General features: G+C 42.5%; 1 protein-coding gene across 1 annotated transcript in view; it reads left to right on the top strand.

The window, feature by feature from the left end:
* Window positions 1–765: 765 nt before the first annotated feature.
* The window catches only part of LOC309808805 (forkhead-associated domain-containing protein 1-like), a gene marked incomplete at its 5' end in the record, with an annotated part of 205828 nt that continues 185794 nt past the window's right edge, over window positions 766–20799 (top strand). Inside the window, 2 exons of the mRNA XM_082629380.1 lie at window positions 766–858; window positions 20578–20784. Coding sequence (XP_082485506.1) covers window positions 766–858; window positions 20578–20784 — 300 coding nt within the window. The remainder of the gene's footprint in view (window positions 859–20577; window positions 20785–20799) is intronic.

Genomic DNA, 20799 nt, shown 5'->3' with positions numbered 1-20799 from the left:
TGATATTTTGTCTTTGGAAATCATTTTTTTTCAACCTAAATATATGAAGGAATGCGGTGACTTAAAAAGAAAGTATCTTCTAATGCCCATTTCCTTGATGACTGACTCTTCCACACTTTAAGAAGCTCTGTAGAAGTTGGGGTTTCTTGAGTCAAAGTTCAGAAGCCCAAGATTAATAACAGTCACAATCACAGTAGGACAAATGGGTGTTTAGTGTAGCAATCACCATTCTAGATGCTTCACATTTAATCCTCACAAAACTCTTTGGGATACAGAGTATCATTAGCCCCATTTTACAGATGAGGAAACAGAGGCATAGAGAGAGAATAAGTAACTCACTCAGAGACACAGAGCTAGTAAGTGGTGGGTTAGTAACACTGAGTATTTGATTCTGTCAGATAACTAACCCCAAACTAAGCTTAATGGGAAGTGGAGAGCGGTTATCAGTGGAATTCAGATTTGTTTGGGTTTTTTTTTTTTGCTATTGCTTGTTTGTGCTCTGAGTTACATAAAGGATGTCCTCTTGTGATCAGAAGCAAGCTCATCTATGCCGGCTATCACTGTTAACAAGACAGTCTTAAAAATGTGCGGAATTATCATTGTGATCATTGTTAAATCCAGCTATCCACTCCTACCTCTGCTGCCTTCTCCTGTGGACATTATGGTGTATTCCATTCATTCTAAATATGACATTGAGTAATTAGAGGACTGTATTTTTCTAACAAAATTGTTTTCTGAAAACCTTTTATAGGGAAAGCAGAGAATATGAAAGCCTATCTAAAGAGTGCAGAAGGCTATTTTGTCCTGAATAAAAGCACTACGATTGGAAGGCATGAAAATTCAGACCTTGTTTTAGAGGTAAGACCTCTTCCTAGCCAGTCCCCGACCCTCCCTACCTCTCACACCACCAAAAGTCCTTACTGTTCTGTGGACTCCAGTCTCTTGTAAAGCACAGCCTCTGGCTAACAGTCCCAGCCTTCCTCGGTGTGCCACCAATAACCAATCCCCGCATGTGCTGGGTCTCCCTGGCACATGTGGTGAGAATGAGCACAGTGCAAAGTGCGATGGGCCCTGTGTCCTTTGCTAACTGTTTCTGCAGTGTCCCACCCTGATGGCGTGGTTTGGAAGGTGGGCTTAGAGCTGATGCTTGACCTTCACCTGCTCCGCGTCTGGCAGCCACGGCCACCTGAAGTGCCCAGCTTGAGCAATGGCCTCTCGCCCTTTCCAGAGCTTCTGGAGACTCTGGGCCCCTCAGAGCCCTCCCCCGCCCCCGTACCTCCAAGTAGTAAATCAGGGTAAGCCCTGGGCATGGCCTCAGCGCTCTCTCACTTCATTTCATTCCATTCTCTGAATTAGCTGTGGCTTGGTCCACAGTCCCAGCTCATTGACAGCCAAGGAAGTTGGAAGAAATTGTAAGTAAGGAATTATAAAAACAGTGGCTTTGAGCCTTTTAACATTTTGAAAGGGATTAAAATATTGAAGCAGAAAGAGAAATGCAATGGAATCCCTTTAGGACTGTGAAAGGCAGACCACCCTCAGACTTCACTCAACAGATTTTTTTAAACTTTATTTTGAAATAATTATAGATGCACAAATGGTAGAGAGAATGGCACGAAGCATGTGTGGAGTCCTGTGCCATTTTACCACGTGTGGATTTGGGTGTGGCCCTCAGGATATAGGAGTATTCCATCATCAGAGATGTCCCTTGTGATGCTCCTTTTATAGTCACAATTCCTCCTCCCACCATCGTCCCCACGCTCCGAAAACCACTAATGTGTTCTCCGTCTCTATAATTTTCATCATGTATGTATGACCTTTGTGATTGATTTTTTTTTTTTTTAGTCAGTGTAGTGCCCTTGACATCCATTTAGGTTATTAGCTTGTTCTTTTTTTTTTTTTTTTGCTGTACGCGGGCCTCTCACTGCTGTGGCCTCTCCCGTTGCGGAGCACAGGCTCCGGACACACAGGCTCCGCGGCCATGGCTCGCGGGCCCAGCCGCTCCGCGGCACGTGGGATCCTCCGGGATCGGGGCACGAACCCGTGTCCCCTGCATCGGCAGGCGGACTCTCAACCACTGCGCCACCAGGGAAGCCCAGCTTGTTCTTTTATTGCTGAGTAATAGTTCACGGTATGGACGTATCACCTATGTTTAACCATTCACTTTTTGAAGGACATTTTGTTTCCATTTGGGGCTATTACAAATAAATGTACTATAAACATTTGTGTACAGGTTTTTGTGTGAACATAAGTTTTTATTTCTCTGTGATAAATGCTCAGGAGTTTGATTGCATGGATTAACATATGTGTTTATATATATTCGGTTTGTAAAGAAACTGCCAGTCTTATCCAGCGTTGCTGTACCATTTTTCATTTCCACCAGCAATGTATGAGACACATCCTCACCAGCAATTAGCATAAACACGGTTTTTCATTTTAGCTGTTTTAGTAAGTGTGTAGTGGTATCTCATCATAGTCTTAACTTGCATTTTCCAAATCGATAGTGATGTTAAATGTATTTTCATGTATGTGTTTGCCTTCTGCATATCCTCTTCAGTGAAATATCTCTTCATATCTTTTAAGTGTCTCTAATCGAATTGTTTAGTTTTTTACCATTGAGTTTTGAGAATTCTTTATGTATTTTAGATATGAGTCCCTTGTCAGATAGATGGTTTGCAAATATTTTCTCCCATCCGTAGCTTGTCTTCTCATTCTCTTAGCAGAGTATTTCATAGAGCAAAAGCTTTAACTCTTGATGAAGTCCAGGTAGTTATTTTTTCTTTTATAGATCATGCTTTTAGTGTCATGTCTAAGAACATGCCACCAGGTCCCTGACCCTGAGGATTTTCTCTTATGTTTTCTTCTAAGTGTTTTATAGTTTTATGTTTAAATCTATGAACCATTTTGGGTTCATTGTCATTTATGATGTGAGATTTAGGTCAAAGTTCATTTTTCTTGCATGTGGATATTTAGTTGTTCCAGAACCATTTGTTGAAAAGACTATCCTTTCTCCACTGAATTGCTTTTGCAAGTTTGTCAAAAATAATCTGGCCATACTTTCTATGGGGGCTACTTCTTAGTTCCCTATTATGTTTCATGGATCTATTTGTCATAATGGATCTACCATTATGAGATAGCCTTGATTACTGTCGCTATGTAAGTCTTAAATCAGGTAGTGTGATTCCTCCCACTTTTCTTTAAAGAAATTTTTTAACCTATTCTAGTTCCTTTGCCTTTCCATTTACATTTTAGTGTAAGCCTGTCTGTATACACAAAATATCATGCTGTAATTTTGATTGGAATTGTGTTTTATCCTATATATCAATGTGAGAATAATTGATATACTCCTACATTGTCTTCCAATTCATGAACATGGTATATTTCTCCATTTATTCAGTGTCTCTCATGAGTGTTTTGTAGTTTTCAGCATACGAGTCCTGAACATGTTTTGTTAGATTTACACTTAAGTATGTCTCTCTTTTTTTTTTGAGTGATTGTAAATGGTATTATATTTTTAATTTTGGTGTCCACATGTTCATTGACAGTATATAGAAATACAGTTGATTTTTGTATGCTTCTTGGGATCTTGCAACCTTAACTGCACTTTCTTATATAAGGGCTTTTGTAGATTTCTTGGGATTTTATACATAAACAATCATGTCATCTGCAAATAAGAACAATTTTATTTCTTCTTTCAGAAAAGGAGATCTGAATGCTTTTTATCTTCTTTTCCTTGCTTTATTTCCCTGGTTAAGACTTCCAGGACTCTGCTGAACAAGAGCAGTGTATAAATCCTTATATTCGCTTGCTCCTGAACTTAGGGGAAAGCAGTTACTCTTTCACCATTAAGTAGGAGGTTAGCTGTAGGGTTTTTATACATGTTCTTACCAAGTGAGAAATTTCCCCCTTTATTCCTAGTTTTCTGAGAATGTTTATTGTAAACGCAACAGATTTAAAGATAACTCCATGAACGTCCCCGTGAGATTCTCCTCCATGATATGGTCTCCCTTCAAGGACACAGAACATCTGTTCAGTGTGCAAAGTGGGAGGAAAAAGAAGAAGAAGAAGAACTGTAGTTTCTTCTTTATCCTAACAAGGCATAGATTTGGGGTAGTTTTATTTCCTGTCTGGCTAAAGTAGAGACAGAGATCTCTGTTTTGAACCGGACTATGATATTAGAAAACTGTAGTAATTTTTAAAAGCACAGGCTTTGGAGATAGACAGAGCTGGGTTTGAATCTCATTAGGCTACTTTGTGGCTGAGTGACTTCAACCATATTACTTAATCACTCTGAGCTCCTTTTCCCTGTCTGTAAACCTCTTACCTCACAGGGTTATTCTGAGGATTAAGTGAGAAATGCATATAAAGAGCCTGGCATGTGGTGCTCAGTGAATGTCACAATGATCATTATTATGGTCTCCTAAAACAGAGACTGAGAAGAATCCTCAGAGGTGCACAGGGTTGAGATGAGGATCCACTGACATTAATAAGCCATTTGGAAAAGGGAACTAATGAGGACAGTTATTAACTAGACAGAAATTGAGTTGCATTCATTGTATAGAAATAATTGACTGCTTACTGCTCCTCGGACTTAGCTTAAGAAATACGTCACTAGGCTTCCCTGGTGGCGAAGTGGTTGAGAGTCCGCCTGCCGATACAAGGGACACGGGTTCGTGCCCCGGTCTGGGAATATCCCACATGCCGCGGAGCGGCTGGGCCCATGAGCCATGGCCGCTGAGCCAGTGTGTCCGGAGCCTGAGCTCCGCAACGGGAGAGGCCACAACCGTGAGAGGCCCGTGTACCGCAAAAAACAAAACAAAACAAAACAAAACAAAAATGTCAGGGATTTATATTACTAAAAATCATCCTTGCAATTACCCAGAGGTTACATCTAGCAAATAAAAAAGATTGTTTGTTTTATTTGCCTGGATCAATCCTAAAGAATAGGCAGTAATGCTTCTAAAGATTTCTACTCATCAGCAAGGCTGACATGTTGTTTGGACTATTGGTATCGTAGTATTTCGACATCATTTACTCTTTCCGATAATGGAAGGTAGTTACATGCTTCTTGTTTTTAAAAATTGGGAGAAAGGAAAATATAAGGAAGAAAATAAAAGTCACTTGTAATCATTTGGCTCAGGGAAAAATCAATATTGATATTTGCAGGGTTTTACCCTCCAGACTTTTTTCTATATCCTGTAAGGAGTTTGGTTCCCTAAGGCAGTAGGAAGCCTGTTTATAGCCAGGCTAGTGAGAACTGTTTATAGTCAACAGTGATAACTGTTGCTATCACTCATTCATTGCACAGTATTTACCCAGAGCCTCAGCACCGAGCCAAGTCTAGGGGTACAGTGATGGCAGAACTGGACATGGTCCCTGCCATCAGGAAGCTGCCAGGAGAGAGAGAAATAAGTCAAATGATCCCACAAAGGTGTGACTAATTCCATTCCAACATTGGGGCTGTAAAGGAAAGGAATATGGAAGACAAGGAGGACCTAACTAGACAAAAGGAGAAGGGAATGTCATGTGCAAGGGCCCTGGGGTGGAAGAGCATATTGTGAACCCAAGGGACTGAGAGAAAACCAGGGCATCCAGAAGTCAGAGTGGGAAGGAGGAGGGCTAAGGGACAAGTCGGCCTCCTTCATGTCACCATAAGGGTTTTGATCTTTATCTGAAAGCAGTGGGAAGAAGGCTTGAAGGATTGTAAACCAGGGGGAGACCTGCCAGTGAACATCCCGGCTGCTGTGTGCAGACGAGCCATCAGGAGCTCTATTCACAATCTCCCCTCTCCCATTTTACACGGCTCAAAAGCCTCAGCCTTGCTCATTTCACAGCTAAACCTTGCAAGTTATAATTTATATGATTTGATGTGCCTTGTAAACTGTATTTTTTAGAGTTGGATATGGCTGTTATTTAAACTCTGCTGAGAAAGGGACTCAGTTCTTCCAGAATGAAGAAACACCAAAGCCAGTGGTTGTTGGATTTTCCGCATGTTTAAGAGTGGTTGTTCAACATGAACTCCTAGGCATTCTGACCCAGTGGGTTTGGGGTAAGGCCCAGGAATCTTCACATTTGTATGCTCCCCAGGTTCAGGTGGGGGGAATGGATTCCCTGGAGTTGGTTCCAGGACCACACTTTGAGAACCCCACCATCAGTGCTCCCTCCCTCTCCCTTCTTGATCAGCAGAGCTCCTGCTTGTGTGTGTGTGTGTGTGTGTGTGTGTGTGTGTATTCTTTCAATAAACTTTGTTTTGAGGAAAAGAGAAGCGAAGGGTAAACAATGAAGGGCTGACTGACCCTACCCCCTCCCCAGGGACTCCCCCAGTCCCACCCTGGGGAAGTCCCAGGATCCCTAGAAGACTGAGCTCTAGGACAGCCCAAGTCAGTGCAGGGCTGCAGCTAGGAAGGTGGAGATGGAAGAGAAAAAGAAAGAACAGACATGACAGGGGGATGAAATGCTGGTGTCCACCCCTCACCCTCGGTGGTCAGTGTCCTGCCAGGCATCTCCTTTCTCATGGGTTTAGCCATCTCTCCAGCCTGTGTCAGCCCTTCTCGCGTGGGATCTGAGGGTCGTGAAGCCAGACTGATCTCATACACATACCCCAGATCCCATCCAGCCGGATGACTCTCGTCCCTTTTTCTGGCCCCTGTCAGTTCTGGGCTGCCTCTCAGGAAAGAACCAGAGCCTACACCATAATCTTGTTTATTATTATTAAACAAGGCTGCTGGGATTCTCCTATTATTTGCATAATTTCACGGACATGCAGGTATGTCTGCTCTGTCAAAGGACACACACAGCTGTAGCTCTGATGGGCATGGCCAAATTTCCCACCAGAGGTTTCCAGACGTGGTGTCCTGCCAGCAGTGGACGCCCGTCTCCCACTCCCTCCCCAGCCTAGGGTGCTGACCCCCCATTGGATCTTCACTGATCTACGGGGTGAAGTATGGTACCTGTGTCATTTTAATTCACATTTCTCTTATTCTAAGCGAACACCTGCATTTTGAGACATAAGGTGACAGGTGGACTCTCTGTGGGGAAATCCACGGAATGAAACAGGCCTGGGAGGGTGCACTTGCTGGCTCCCCATCTGCATCGCGCTTGTCCTCCTGCCTGGGTCGTGCTCCCATCCTCCCCCCTCACCCCTACCTCACCCCTGGCTTCTCCCCAAGTGCTCCTTGCTCTGGGGGTTCACCTGTTAGGTCTCACCAGTCCTCAGGGAATGTTTTGTCCCCTGTTTGGGAACTGGCGGCTGATTTCATTGGTCAGTACCCAGCAGAGCAATTGATGGGACTAGTTTCTCACCAGCAGATGGAGGGCTTCCAAGAGGAAAAAGTTCAGAGGAAAGGGCTAGATCGTGATCTCATTTTTCTTTTTTTTTTTTTATTGTGGTAAGATATGCATAACATAAAATTTACCATCTTAACCACTTTTATTAAGTGTGCAGTTCAGTGGCATTAAATATATTCACACTGTTGTGCAGCCATCACCCCCATCCATCTCCAGAACTCTTTGAATCTTGCAGAACTGAAACTGCACCCATGAAACAACAACTCCCCTTGTCCCCCCATCCCAGCCCCCAGCAACCACCATTCTGCTTTCTGTCTCTATGACCTTGGCTACTCTGGGTATCTCATATAAGTAGAATCATAACAGTATTTGTCTTTTCATGACTGGCTTCTTTCACTGAGTATAATATCCTTTCACTGAGTATAATGTCCATGTTCATCCATGCTGTAGCATGTGTCCGAATTTCCTTCCTTTTTTAAGGCTGAATAATATTCCATTGTGTGGATTCACCACATTTTGTTTATTCATTCATCTACTGATGGACACTTGGGTTGTTTCCACCTTTTGGCTGTTGCAAACAATGCTATGAACATGGGTGTATAAATATCTCTTCAAGGCCCTGCTTTCAGTTCTTTGGGATATATACCCAAAAGTAGACTTGCTGGATCATATGATAATTTTATTTTTAATTGTTTCAGGAACTGCCATGCTGTTTTCCATAGTGCCTGCACCAAGTTACATTCTCACAACAGGGCACAAGGGTTCCACTTTCCCTGCGTCCTCACCAACACTTGTTATTTCCCTTTTTTTTTTTAAAGTAGCCATTCTGATGGATGTGAGATGAAAGAAAGATCATAATCTTTTGAATAGCATACATAATGCAAACAGCTACAGCATACATTTATGGACTACTTACTGTATCTCACATGGCTTTATATATCATCTATGTATGTTCTGTATATATATTTATAGAATTATATCCACAAAACAAATCCTGTGCGGGTGAGAACTACTATTATCATTATTATCCTCATTTGATGACATGGACATGGGACTCAGAAAGGTTAAGGAACTGGCCCAAATCACACAGCTAGACGGGGGAGGTGGGGCTGAGTTTCAGACTGAGCTGACTCAAGCTTCTAAAAACAGAAGCTTCACTTTTTGAGTGTAAATTTAGCTTTGGGAACATCTAATATCTAAATTGGAAATTCTCAGTTAACTGAGATAACAAGATAATTGACTAAGCTAGGGAAATTCCACCCTGTGGAATGGAGAATGGGGGTTGTCAGTGAAATGTGAGATCAATGTTCTCGTGATCCTCATTCATGCAACAGACTGAGGTGGTGCCATCTGGGGGGGATTTGGGTAAAGAGGAAACGTTGACCTGGTGCTTTCCCAGGAAGAGGAGCATTGGGGCTGTTAAGTGGGGGCCCAGCAAGAAACACCACTTATCTCTCCAATACAGCCAGAGTAAGTTCTCTGCTTATAAGGACTGGTGGAGTTCAATTAGTCCCACCTGGATAACCCAGGATAGTCTCCCACTTTTTAAAAAATTTTTAAAAAGTTTTTGGCTGGGTTTGGTCTTCGTTGCTGAGCACAGGCTTTCTCTAGTTGCAGCGAGCGAGGGTTACTCTTTGTTGCGGTGCACGGGCTTCTCATTGCAGTAGCTTCTCTTGTTGTGGAGCACGGGCTCTAGGCATGCAGATTCAGTAGTTGTTGCACGTGGGCTCAGTAGTTGTGGCTCGTGGGCTCTGGAGCGCAAGCTCAGTAGTTGTGGCACGCGGGCTTCGTTGCTCCATGGCATGTGGGATCTTCCCGGACCAGGGCTCGAACCCGTGTCCCCTGCATTGGCAGGCGGATTCTTAACCACTGCAACACCAGGGAAGTCCTTAGTCTCCCTCTTTTAAGAGCACTGATTAGTAACCTTGACATCGGCACAGTCCCTTTGGCCACGTCATGGAGCATATTCCCAGGTTCTGGGGATCAGGGCATGGGCATCTTGGGAGACCATTCTGCCCACCACATTAATACTACCACCTGACTGGACTGTTGCTTTGGGACTGGTCTGAGAGCTTTCTGGAAGTATCAGTAGGATCAATGCCACAGGCCATGGAGAAAGCTGGCTGGATGAGCTGGCAGGTGATAATACCGTTACCAAGAGGGCAGGAAGCAGGACTGGTTGAGTGAGCACCTCAACATCCCGGAAGCAGCCAGGCAGTTTGGGGCCTGGAGATGAACCAGGGGTTGGAAATACACACCTGCGAATCGAGGGGGTGGCACAGTGGCCCCAGCCCATGGACAGAGTGCAGAGGAAACGGACATCTGCGGGGAGAGGAGCCCGGCGTGGAGACCTGGAAGCAGTCAGAGAGGTGAGGGAGCCAGAGAGCTGTTGCCAGGCTGAGGGTATTCATCACAGAGACAGCTTGCTTTGTGCCAGGTACTGTTCTTTTCACTCTCGAGTGTATTAACTCATTTCATCCTTAGGAGGTTAGTGTTGTTTGCCCCACTTTACAGATGAGGGTGTTGAGGCACAGATAGGCTGAGTATCCTGCCTGAGGTCACAGAGGGAGGCTGGGGCACTGGGCACCATGCTCGGGCAGTCTGATTTCAGGAGCAGCCTCTCCTGAGGACTTGCCGGTCCACAGGGCTCTCCCAGGGAGACCGGGGAGGAAGGATCCAGCTGACGGGGAAGCAGAGAAGCTTCTTCTTTCCTTCCACTCCCAGACTCGTCGTCTCACCAGCGCCTGGCCATTTCCTCATATCCTTATTCTTTTGAAAACCCCATTTTTTTTTTTTTTTACTATTTCTGTACTACATCCCTTTCCTGAGGCAGTGGGGGGATAGGGCTGGGGGATGGGATAGCCTAGAACCAAAAGGTTAAGAGAAATAGATAAAACACACACACACACACACACACACACAAGTTAATTTCAAAAATGTTATCCCACTCCTTTGAACATTTCACCAAGCAGTACCTTTTGTCAATCCTACGAAGCCCAGCTTATCAAACTCATTTTTGCTGCTCAGGGAGCAACCAAAGAGAAGCAAAGAACCGTGCCCCAGGCTGCACAGCTGGAAGGTAGCAGAGGTGGGACTTGAACTCAAGGCTTTCTAACTCCAGAGCCCATCCTCTTGCTCATAATAGAGAACATTTCCCATTTGCCCTATGTTCTCTTCTAAGTGCTTTAGTATGTATTATATCATTTATACGTCACCAGTAACTTATAAGACTGTCCTTTTGTTACCTTACAGATGAGGAAGCTGAGGTATCACTTGCCCAAGGTCACCCTGCTAGGAAGTAGGAGAGCTGGGCTCGAGCCCAGTCTAGTAACCACCACGTTGCCCTGCTCCCCCAACCCCTGAACCACCAGGCCACGTGCCTCTCTCTGACAACTGTGTCACATGTCACAGAGAGGCCGAGAGCCCGAGGAGGCCCCCGAGGGCAATGGCAGTGGGTTGAGGACCCAGCGGGAGAGGAACCTCTTGAAGCCATTTGACAATAAAGGAAAGGAAGGGGGAAGAGGCGGTGTTCCCAGGCTGAGGGGGTGGTGAGCATATTCACAGGTTAGACGGAAGTTACACTGTCAAGGTGAGGATGCAGAAGAGGAGATGGTTGAGGAGAGGGACTAGACCAGGGTGGGATGAAGGCAGGACCACCCAGAGGCCCTTGGCAGCTAGGAGAAGCCTTGAAGGTCCCATCTAGGAGCTTCTCCATGCCTGGGAAGTCCAGGTCCTGGCAGGGAGCTGAAGGCACATTCAAAGGGGTGTGGAGTGATGGAGGGGAGTTTCCTGAAGGGACTCCATAGGGAGTGGGCAGGGCTCAGAGAAACCACAAAGGATAGTGCAGGGCCCAGAGCTAGTATGAGTGAGGACTGTTCCCACCCCCAGAGCTGAGGGGTGAGGGGCAGGGGCATTTCCTGGGACCCGGAGACCCCGAGGGCTGGGTAGAGTCCTCTGAGGGAAGCTGTGTGGCCCCAGAGAATGGAAGCCAGGGGAGTAAGTACCCCAAGCTCTCTCCTCCCTGCTCTGATCTCTAACCCCCGCATTGGCCAAACCCAACCAGAAACCAGACACAAGGAGCCCATCAGCCCATGGATGTAGCCGCACAGGTGGGCCTGCTGGGCAGAGGGCGCCGTGTAAAGGGATGGAGGAGGGTCGGGAGAAGCAGACAGAGGATGCAGGCAGGTGCAGGAGGTGAAGACCTAGGAGGCTGTTGTCAAAGTAGAATGAAAAGCCTGAGAGCAGGGACCTGCTGGCTGGGGGGCCCAAAGGGCACTAGGCCAGCCTCAGGACAGAAGTGTGAGGGTGGCAGGAGGGTTTAGGGGCCGGGATGGACTTGAAGGAGCTGGTGAGCTTGAGCAGGGCCCAGGCTGGGTGAATATAGGGCATTACCCATAGGGAGCAAACAGGGAGCAAAGGCTACGTGACTCAAGGAGCGGACGAGACAGAGGATAAGGAAGGCCGGGAGTGGGAGGTTATGGTCTGAGATGGGGCTTCCCAGTGCCAGGTGATGCAAGGTTGAAACCTAGCTCCAAAGGACGGTTCCAGGTACACGTCGAACCTCAGCGACAATGTCAGTGAACCTCAGGGCAATGTCATAACTAAGTCAGCTTCCTGAGGAGGCTTCCTTAAAGCACAGGGGTCATCAGAGCAGATGGTCATTGTTAATAGAAGTTTAAACGTCTCAGTATTTTATGGACTCACTATATACTTTTTAAAGACATTTTCAATGCAGGAGCCTTAAAAAATGCACTTGTTTTCTATATTAGGTCCTGCCTGTCTCCTCTCTCATTATTAAATCACTCTCTACTCTGAAAATCACAGGGTACAAATCAAAGGTACAAGTTTTGGAATTAGACTTGGGTTCAAACCCTGACATCGCCCTGTGCCAGCATCCTGATGTTGAGTGAGTCCCTTCATCTTAGCCATTTTTTAAATCGTGGTAAAATACCTATAAAGTTTACCGTCTTAACCACTTTTAAGTGTACAGATCAGTAGTTGTAAGTTATTAACATGGTTGTGCAACCAGCCTCAGAATTTTTCATCTTGCAAAACTGAAACTGTACCCATTAAACAACAATTCCCCGTTTCCCCTTCCCCAGCTCCTGGCAACCCCCGTTCTATTTTGTTTCTATGAGCTTGACTACTTTATGTACCTCACACAGTGGAATCATACAAAATTTGCCTTTTTGTGACACTTACTTCACATAATGTCCTCACGGTTCATCCATGTTGTAGCATGTGTCAGAATTCCCTTCCTCCTACACTGAATAATATTCCACTGTATGGATGGACCACATTTTGCTTATCCAATCATCGGTCAGTGGGCACTTGGGTGGCTTCCACCTTTTGGCAATTGTGAATAATGCTACTATAAACATGAGTGTACAAATAACTCTTTAAGTTCCTGCTTTCAATTCTTTGGGGTATATACCCGGAAGTGGACTTGCTGGATCATATGATAATTTTATTCTAAATTGTTTGAGAAGCCGCTCTACTGTTTTCCATATCAGCTGCACCATTTTACATTCTCAGCAGTGCATAAGTGTCCCCCTACTCTACATCCTTGCCAACACTTGTTATTTTCTGTTGCTGTTTGTTTGTTTTTGATAGTAGCCATCCTAATGGGTATGAGGTGGTATCTCACTGTGGTTTTGATTTGAATTTCCCTAATGACTAGTAATGTTGAGCATCTTTTTATATGCTTGTTGGACATTTGTATATCTTCTTTGGAGAAATGTCTATTCCAGTTCTATGCCCATATTTGATCAGGTTATTTGGGGGTTCTTTTTTGTTGTTGTTGTTGAGTTATAGTTCTCTATATATTCTTCATATTAACCCTTTTTCAGATTTGTGTTTTGCAACTATTTTCTCCCATTCTCTAGATGGCCTTTCACCCTGTTTATTGTGTCCTTTGATTCACTGAAGTTTTAATTTTTGATATAGTTGAATTTATCTATTTTTACTTTTGCTGCCTATGCTTTTGGTATCATATCCAATAATGCATTGCCAAATCCAATGTCATAAAGCTTTCCTCCTGTGCTTTCCTCTAAAAGTTTTATAGTTTTAGACTATGTTTAAGCCTTTGATCCACTTTGGGTTAATTTTTATACATGGTGTAAGGTAAGAGTTCAACTTAATTCTTTTGCAGTCTTTCCCAGCATCATTTGTTGAAAATACTACTCTTTCACCATTGAATAATCTTGGCACCCTTGTCAAAAATCATTGGACCATATATGCAAAGTTTTATTTCTGTGCTCTCTATTCTATTCTATTGGCCTATGTGCCTGACCTTATGTCAGTATCACACTGTTTTGATTACTGTACCTTTGTATGCAGTAAGTTTTGAAATCAGGAAGTGTGAGACCTCCAGCTTTGCTTTTCTTTCTCAAGATTCTTTTGGCTATTTGGGGCCCACTGAGATTCCATATGAATTTTAGGATGGATTTTTCTATTTCTGCCAAAACTGCTGTTGGGATTTTGAATCTGTAGATCCTGCTGTGTAGTAATGACATCTTAACAATATTAAGTCTTCCAACCCACGAATACAGGGTGTCTTTCCATTTATTTGTGTCTTTAATTTCTTTCAGCAGCACTTTGTAGTTTTCAGTGTACACATCTTTTACCACCTTGGTTAAATTTATCCCAAAATATGTTATTCATTTTGATGCTATTGTAAATGAAATTATTTTCTTAACTTCCTTTTCAGATTGTTCATTGTGAGCATATAGAAACACAACTGATGTTTGTGTGTTGATTTTGTGTCCTACGATTTTGCTAGTGAATGTTATTTATTAGTTCTAGGAGGGTTGTGGTTTTTCATGGACTCTTTAGGATTTTGTACATGTAAGATCATGTTGCCTGTGAACAGAGATAATTTTACTTCTTCCTTTCGAATTTGGATGCCTTTATTTCTTTGTCTTGCCTAATTGCTCTGGCTAGGACTTCCAGTACTTTGTTGAATAGAAGTGGCAAAAGCAGGTATCCTTATCTTATTCTTGAAATTAGAGGAAAAGCTTTCCGTCTTTCACCTTTGAGTATGATGCTACCTGTGGGCCTTTCATATTTGACCTTTATTATGTTGAGGTAATTTCCCTGTATTCCCTGTTTGTTGAGTGCTTTTATCATGAAAGAGTGTTGCATTTTGTCAAATGCTTTTTGTACATCAATCGAGATGATCATTTTTTTCCTTCTTTCTGTTAATGTGATGTATTACGTGGATTAATTTTCATATGTTGAACCATCAAGTCTGCATTCCAAGAATAAATCCCACTTGGTCATAGTGTATGATCCTTTTAATGTACTGTTGAATTCGGTTTCCTCCTATTTTGTTGAGGATTGTGGTATCAGTGTTCATAAGAGATACTGGTCTGTAGTTTTCTTGTAGTGTCTTTGTCTGGGTTTGGTATCAAGGTAATGCTGTCCTCTCACTTCACCTTTTGAGTCTCAGCTTCTTCATCTCTAAGATGGAGATAATAATAGAGTCCCTGTTTAGGGCTGTCATGCAGATTAAATGATAAAAATGCACACAAAATGCTTCAGCAGGGCCCAGTTCACAGGAAGCCCTCAAAATATGTTAGAGGATGATAAGGATAATAATAAAAATAATAATAAATAAATAACAGTTCATCTCATAGTTGGACAGCTCAGTAGGCTGGGGCTTATAGAGTCAGTCTGTATTAGCAGCAGGGTGTCTGTCCAGGAGCAGCATTTAGCAATTTTCCAAGTAAAGGGAGCGAGTGATATTATAGGGCCAAACTAGGAAGCTGTCTCCTGGCCTACCATGTGGTAGAGGCTCACCCAAATTTGTGGAGTCATTTAAAACTTCCTGCTTGCTTTGATTTCTTAATAATGGCTTGACAGTTTTTGATGAACTGAAAGCAGTGAAGCCTGGCAAGAGACAAACAAAATGTAACACACAGAATTTCTCTCATTCATGGGTTATCAAAGGTTCAAAGGACACAAAGATCAATGGCAATGATGATGAAGATGATGTGGGTGACATTTTCCAAAGAACTAATGTGTTTTCATTTTTTTAAATAATTTATTTTTTGAACAGTTTTAGGTTTACAGGAAATTGAGCAGAGAATACAGAGAGTTCCCATATATCCACCCCTCCAATACACACAGTTTCCCCTATTATTAACATCATGCATTAGTGCGGTACATTTGTTACAACTGATGAACCAATATTGATATGCTATTATTAACTAAGTCCATAGTTTACATTAGGGTTCACTCTTTGCGTTGTACGTTCTTTCCTTTTGACAAATGTATAGTGACAAGTATCCACCATTACAGTATCATAAAAAATATTTTCACTGCCCTGAAATCCCCTGTGCCCCTCCTCTTCATTCTGAGCCCCAGAGCCCCTGTGCCCCTGGCAAGCACTGATCTTTTACTCTCCTTATAGTTTTACTTTTTCCAGAATTTCATACAGTTGGAATCATACGGTATGTAACCTTTTCAGACTAGGTTCTTTCACTAAGCAATATGCATTTAAGATTCCTCCATGTCTTTTTTGTTATTTGATAACTCATTTATTTTTATCACTAGTATTTCATTGTATGGATGTACCACAATTTGTCTATCCACTTACCTTTTAAAGGACATCTTGGTTGCTTCCAGTTTTTGGCAGTTATGAATAAAGATGCTGTAAGCATGTATCCAAAATCAATGAGTCTTCATGGATATAGAGAACAGACTGTGGTTGACAAGGGGGAGGGGGTTGAGGGAGAGATGGAGTGGGGGGTTGAGGTTAGCAGATGTGAGCTGTTACATCCAGGATGGAGAAACAACAAGGTCCTACTGTAGAGCACAGGGAACTATATTCAATATCCTGTGATAAACCATAATGGAAAAGAATATTTTAAAAAGAATGTATATATATATGTATAACTGAATCACTTTGCTGTACAGCAGAAATTAATACAACATTGTAAATCGACTACATTTCAATAAAATAAATAAATAAACAATATAAATGAGTCTTAAAAATCAACAATAAGAAACCAAACAACCCAACTTAAAAATGGGCAAAAGAGCTCAACAGACACCTTACCAAAGAAAATCTACAGATGTCAAATAAGCATATGAAAAGATGTTAAACATCATACATCATTAAGGAATTTCAAACAAACATGAAATATCTCTTCATTTATTTAGACTACTTTGATTTCTTTCATCAACATTTTGTAGTTTTCTTCATATACCTCTTCATATAGCTAAGTATTTTGTTAGATTTGTTCCTAAGTACTTCATTTTTTTTGGGGGGTGCTAATGTAAATGGTGTTGTGTTTTTAATTTCATATTCCACTTGTTCATTGTTGGTATATAGGAAAGCAATTGACTTTTGTATATTAATCATGGATTCTGCAACCTGGGTACAATTGCTCATTAGTTCCAGGAGGGCTTTCTGTCGCTTCTTTGGGATTTTCTGCATAGACAATCATGCCATCTGCAAAATGGGCAAAAGATCTGAACAAACACCTCACCAAAGAAGATTTCTTTTTCCTTCCCAATCTATCTTTTATTCTCTTTTCTTGCCTTGTTGCATTAGCTAGGAGATACAGTACAATGTTGAAAATGAGTGGTGAAAGGGGACATCTTCACCTTATTCCTGATCTTAATTGGAAAGTTTCTAGTTTCTCACCATTAAATATGACGTTAGCTTTAGGGTTTTTATAGATGTACTTTATCAGGTTGAGGAAGTTCCCCTCCATCCCTAATTTGCCAAGAGTTGTTGTGGTGGTTCGGTGGTTTGTTAGTTTATCATGGATGGTGTTTAATTTTGTCAAATGCTCTTTTTGCATCTACTGTTATGATAATGCGATTTCTCTTCTCTACGCTGTTGATGTGATGGATTACATTAATTGATTTCCAAATGTTGAACCAGCCTTGCATACCTGGAATAAATCCCACTTGACTGTGGTGTAGAACTCTTTTTATACATCACTGGATTCAATTTGCTAATATTTTGTTGAGGATTTTGCATCTATGTTCATGGGAGGTATTGGTCTGCAATTTTCCTGTTTTGCAATATCTTTATCTGGTTCTGCTATTAGAATAAGCTTGGCCTCACAGAATGAGCTGGGAAGTGTTCTCTCTTCTTCTATTTTCTGGAAGAGATTATTGAGAACTGGTATCATTCTTTCCTTAATTTTTGATAGAGTTGACCAGTGAACCCATCCAGGCCTGGTGCTTTCCATTTTGGAAGGTTATTCATTATTGATTCAAATTCTTTACTAGATATGAGTCTATTCAGAGTATTTATTTCTCCTTGTGTGAGTTTCAGTAGATTGTGTCTTTCAAGGAAATGGTCCACTTCATTAACTTATAAAATCTGTGGGCATAGAATTATTCATAATATTCCTTTATTATCCCTTCAGTGTCCATGAGATCAGTAGTGATGCCATCACTTTCATTTCTGATTTGAGTAATTTGTATCTTCTCTCTTTTTTTCTTGGTTATCCTGCTAGAGGTTTGTCAATTTTATTGATCTTTACAAAAAAAAAAAAGACCAAACAGCTCTTTATTTTGCTGACTTTTCTCTCTTGTTTTCCTGCTTTTTATTTCATTCATTGCTTCTTTTCTTGTGCTTGTGGTAGGCTTATATTGCTCTTCTTTCTCTAGTTTCATAAGGTGGAAGCTTAGATCTTTTCAAATGTATGCCTTCAATGCCATAAACTTCCCTCCAAGCACTGCTTTCACTGCATCTTGCAAATTTTCATAGGTTGTATTTTCATTTTCATTTAGCTCAAGATAAATTTTTATTTCCCATGAGACTCCCTCCTTGACCCATCTGTTATTTAGAGGTGTGTTGTTTAATCTCCAAATATTTGGGTATTTTCCAGTTGTCTTTCTGGTATTGGTTTCTAGCCTAATTCCATTGTGTTCTGAAAACATACTTTGCATAATTTCTATTCTTTTACATTTGTTGAGGTATATTTTGTGGCCTGGAATGTGGTCTGCTTGGTGAATGTTCCATGGGAGCTTGAGAAGGATGTGTGTTTTGTTGCTGTGGGATGAAGCTGTGTGGTTGCCAGTTAGATCCAGATGATGGTAGTGCTGTTCAGTTCAACTTCATTCTTCCTAATTTTCTGCCTGGTGGGTCTGCCCGTCACTGACAGAGGGCTGTTGAGGTCTCCAGCTACCATGATGGATTCATCTGCTTCTCCTTGCAGTTCTATCAGTTTTTGCCTTCCATACTTTGATGCTCTATTGTTGGGTACATACAATGAAGGACTGTTATGTCTGCTTGGAGTATCAACCCCTTTATCACTATGTATCGCCTCTCTTTTTTTTTTTTTTTTTGCTGTACGCGGGCCTCTCACTGCCGTGGCCTCTCCCGTCGCGGAGCACAGGCTCCGGACACACAGGCTCCGTGGCCATGGCTCGCGGGCCCAGCCGCTCCGCGGCATGTGGGATCCTCCGGGATCGGGGCACGAACCCGCGCCCCCTGCATCGGCAGGCGGACTCTCAACCACTGCGCCACCAGGGAAGCCCGTATCGCCTCTCTTTATCCCTGATAACTTTCCTTCCTCTGAAGTTGGCTCTGCCTGAAATTAATAGAGCTACTCCTGCTTTCTTCTTGTGTTTCAGTATTTTAAGTGCCAAAGTGTTTGGTAGGAATTTGAAAAGTGGGTAAAGGCACAGTCATTTGAATCAGGCAAACCTGGGAACAAGCCAAGCGAGTCAAAGTGGCTGACTGTGGGCACACTTAATCGTTCTATGCCTCAGTTTCCTCATCTAAGAAATGAGTAACTATCAGACCTACTGTACAGCACAGGGAACTATATTCAATATCTTGCAGTAACCTGTGATAGAAAAGAATCTGAAAAAGAATAGATATTATATATATATGTATAACTGAATCACTTTGCTGTACACCTGAAACTAACACAACATTGTAAATCAACTACACTTCAATAAACAATTAATTTTTTTTTAAATGAGGAAGTATCCCTTTGAATTATTGTGAAGATGAAACGGGATAATGCAGTAAAGCACTTAGCAAATTTCCTGGCATTTGTGTAATTACACATAATGTGTCATTAATATATTCTACTAAATATGCAGTTATATTATTATCTATTCATATACTATAAGCTATTATTAATATAAGCTATTGGTTATAATTATATTGTGGGACATTAGTATAGATTTCTAAGTCCAAGTACTCTCTATGAAAGTTGGATGAGGCACTCTGAGAAGAGTGACTTAGAAAATATTTGCAAAGTCTCAGGCTGGAGTGGATGGCTCATAGGCAGTGTCCTGAGAAGACAGAGGACTTCGCACATGCCCTGCAGCCCATAGTCCAGGGCGCCGGGGCCAGGGGGGGATGTGATATTACCTCCTTGGTGCCGAGTTTTGCTCATTCTTCTTATTAAAGTGGTTACACAGGAGGTTTCTGACGCCACTGACAAATCACTGTCTGGGGTCTCTCTCTTTTGAGGGAAATGTGGTCACACCAGGGCCCCTATTGAAAAATAGATCATCTTTGGTTAGATAAATTCTGATTAGCTTTTAAGAAGCAACAGTAATAATTAAGCACATGGGAAAAACCTTCATTGTACACCAAGGCTTTTAAAAGGTAGTTATAAAACTATGTTTTGTGGTGTGAGCTCAATTGTGTTTAAACTTTTTAAAAAGATTGTAAGCACAGAGAAAAGACTGGAAGGATGTGAACCACCGTGTTCTCGGTGCCTGCCTCTGGGGGACGGGAGTCTAAGTGATTTTAATGTCTTCTTTGTGTTTTTCTCTAGTTCTCACTTTCTGCATTATTACAAAAAACATGTTATTTTAAAAATGAATAGAACAAACAACAATTATTACAAAACCTCCCCTGAACTTTAACACTTGCAGTAAATGGACAGTTGTCACTTGCCAACTGACCTTTCTGGTTTGTGTTGGGCCATTTCTGCTGTCTTGCCACTCGGGACAACCAAAAGGATACTTGCATGGGATCAGAGAACTATCAAGTGGCCAATTCCTGGCCAATTTCCCCCGAGTTCCCTCTTGCCTCTGTGTTGCCTGACGCCCTACCCCAAAACTGGGCATCTATTCTGGGTCTGCTGTCAGGGTCTGGTGACCCTCCACTCACTAGCTGTGTGGCCTTAGGCAAGTCACTTAACCTCTCTGACCCTCAGCATCCTCCTCTTAAAATGAGGATTGCAGTGACCGTCCAGCCAGATGAAGTGGTTAGCACATTGGGGCCCCCAGTGTCAGTGGCACTAGTTATTCCTTGTTATTCCTGTTATTCCTGGCTCTGACTGTCCCCCTTCTGCATTTCAGTCTGCAGACGTCGACAACCATCACGCACTCATTGAATATAATGAGGCCGAAAGCAGCTTTGTTCTCCACGACTTCAATTCCTGCAACGGCACGTTCGTCAATGAGTGCCACATTCAGAACGTGGCTGTGAAGCTCCTACCCGGAGACATCCTGAGGTTTGGGTCCAGAGGGCTGACCTACGAACTGGTCATCGAAAACCCAGCCTCGGTGAGTCCAGGCCCC

Source organism: Mesoplodon mirus, assembly GCF_964341445.2.
Source record: "Mesoplodon mirus genome assembly, chromosome: 7".
In the NCBI taxonomy this organism is placed as follows: Eukaryota; Metazoa; Chordata; class Mammalia; order Artiodactyla; family Ziphiidae; genus Mesoplodon; species Mesoplodon mirus.
Note: the sequence above shows the minus strand (reverse complement) of the source record. Positions and strands in the feature narration are given on the sequence as shown.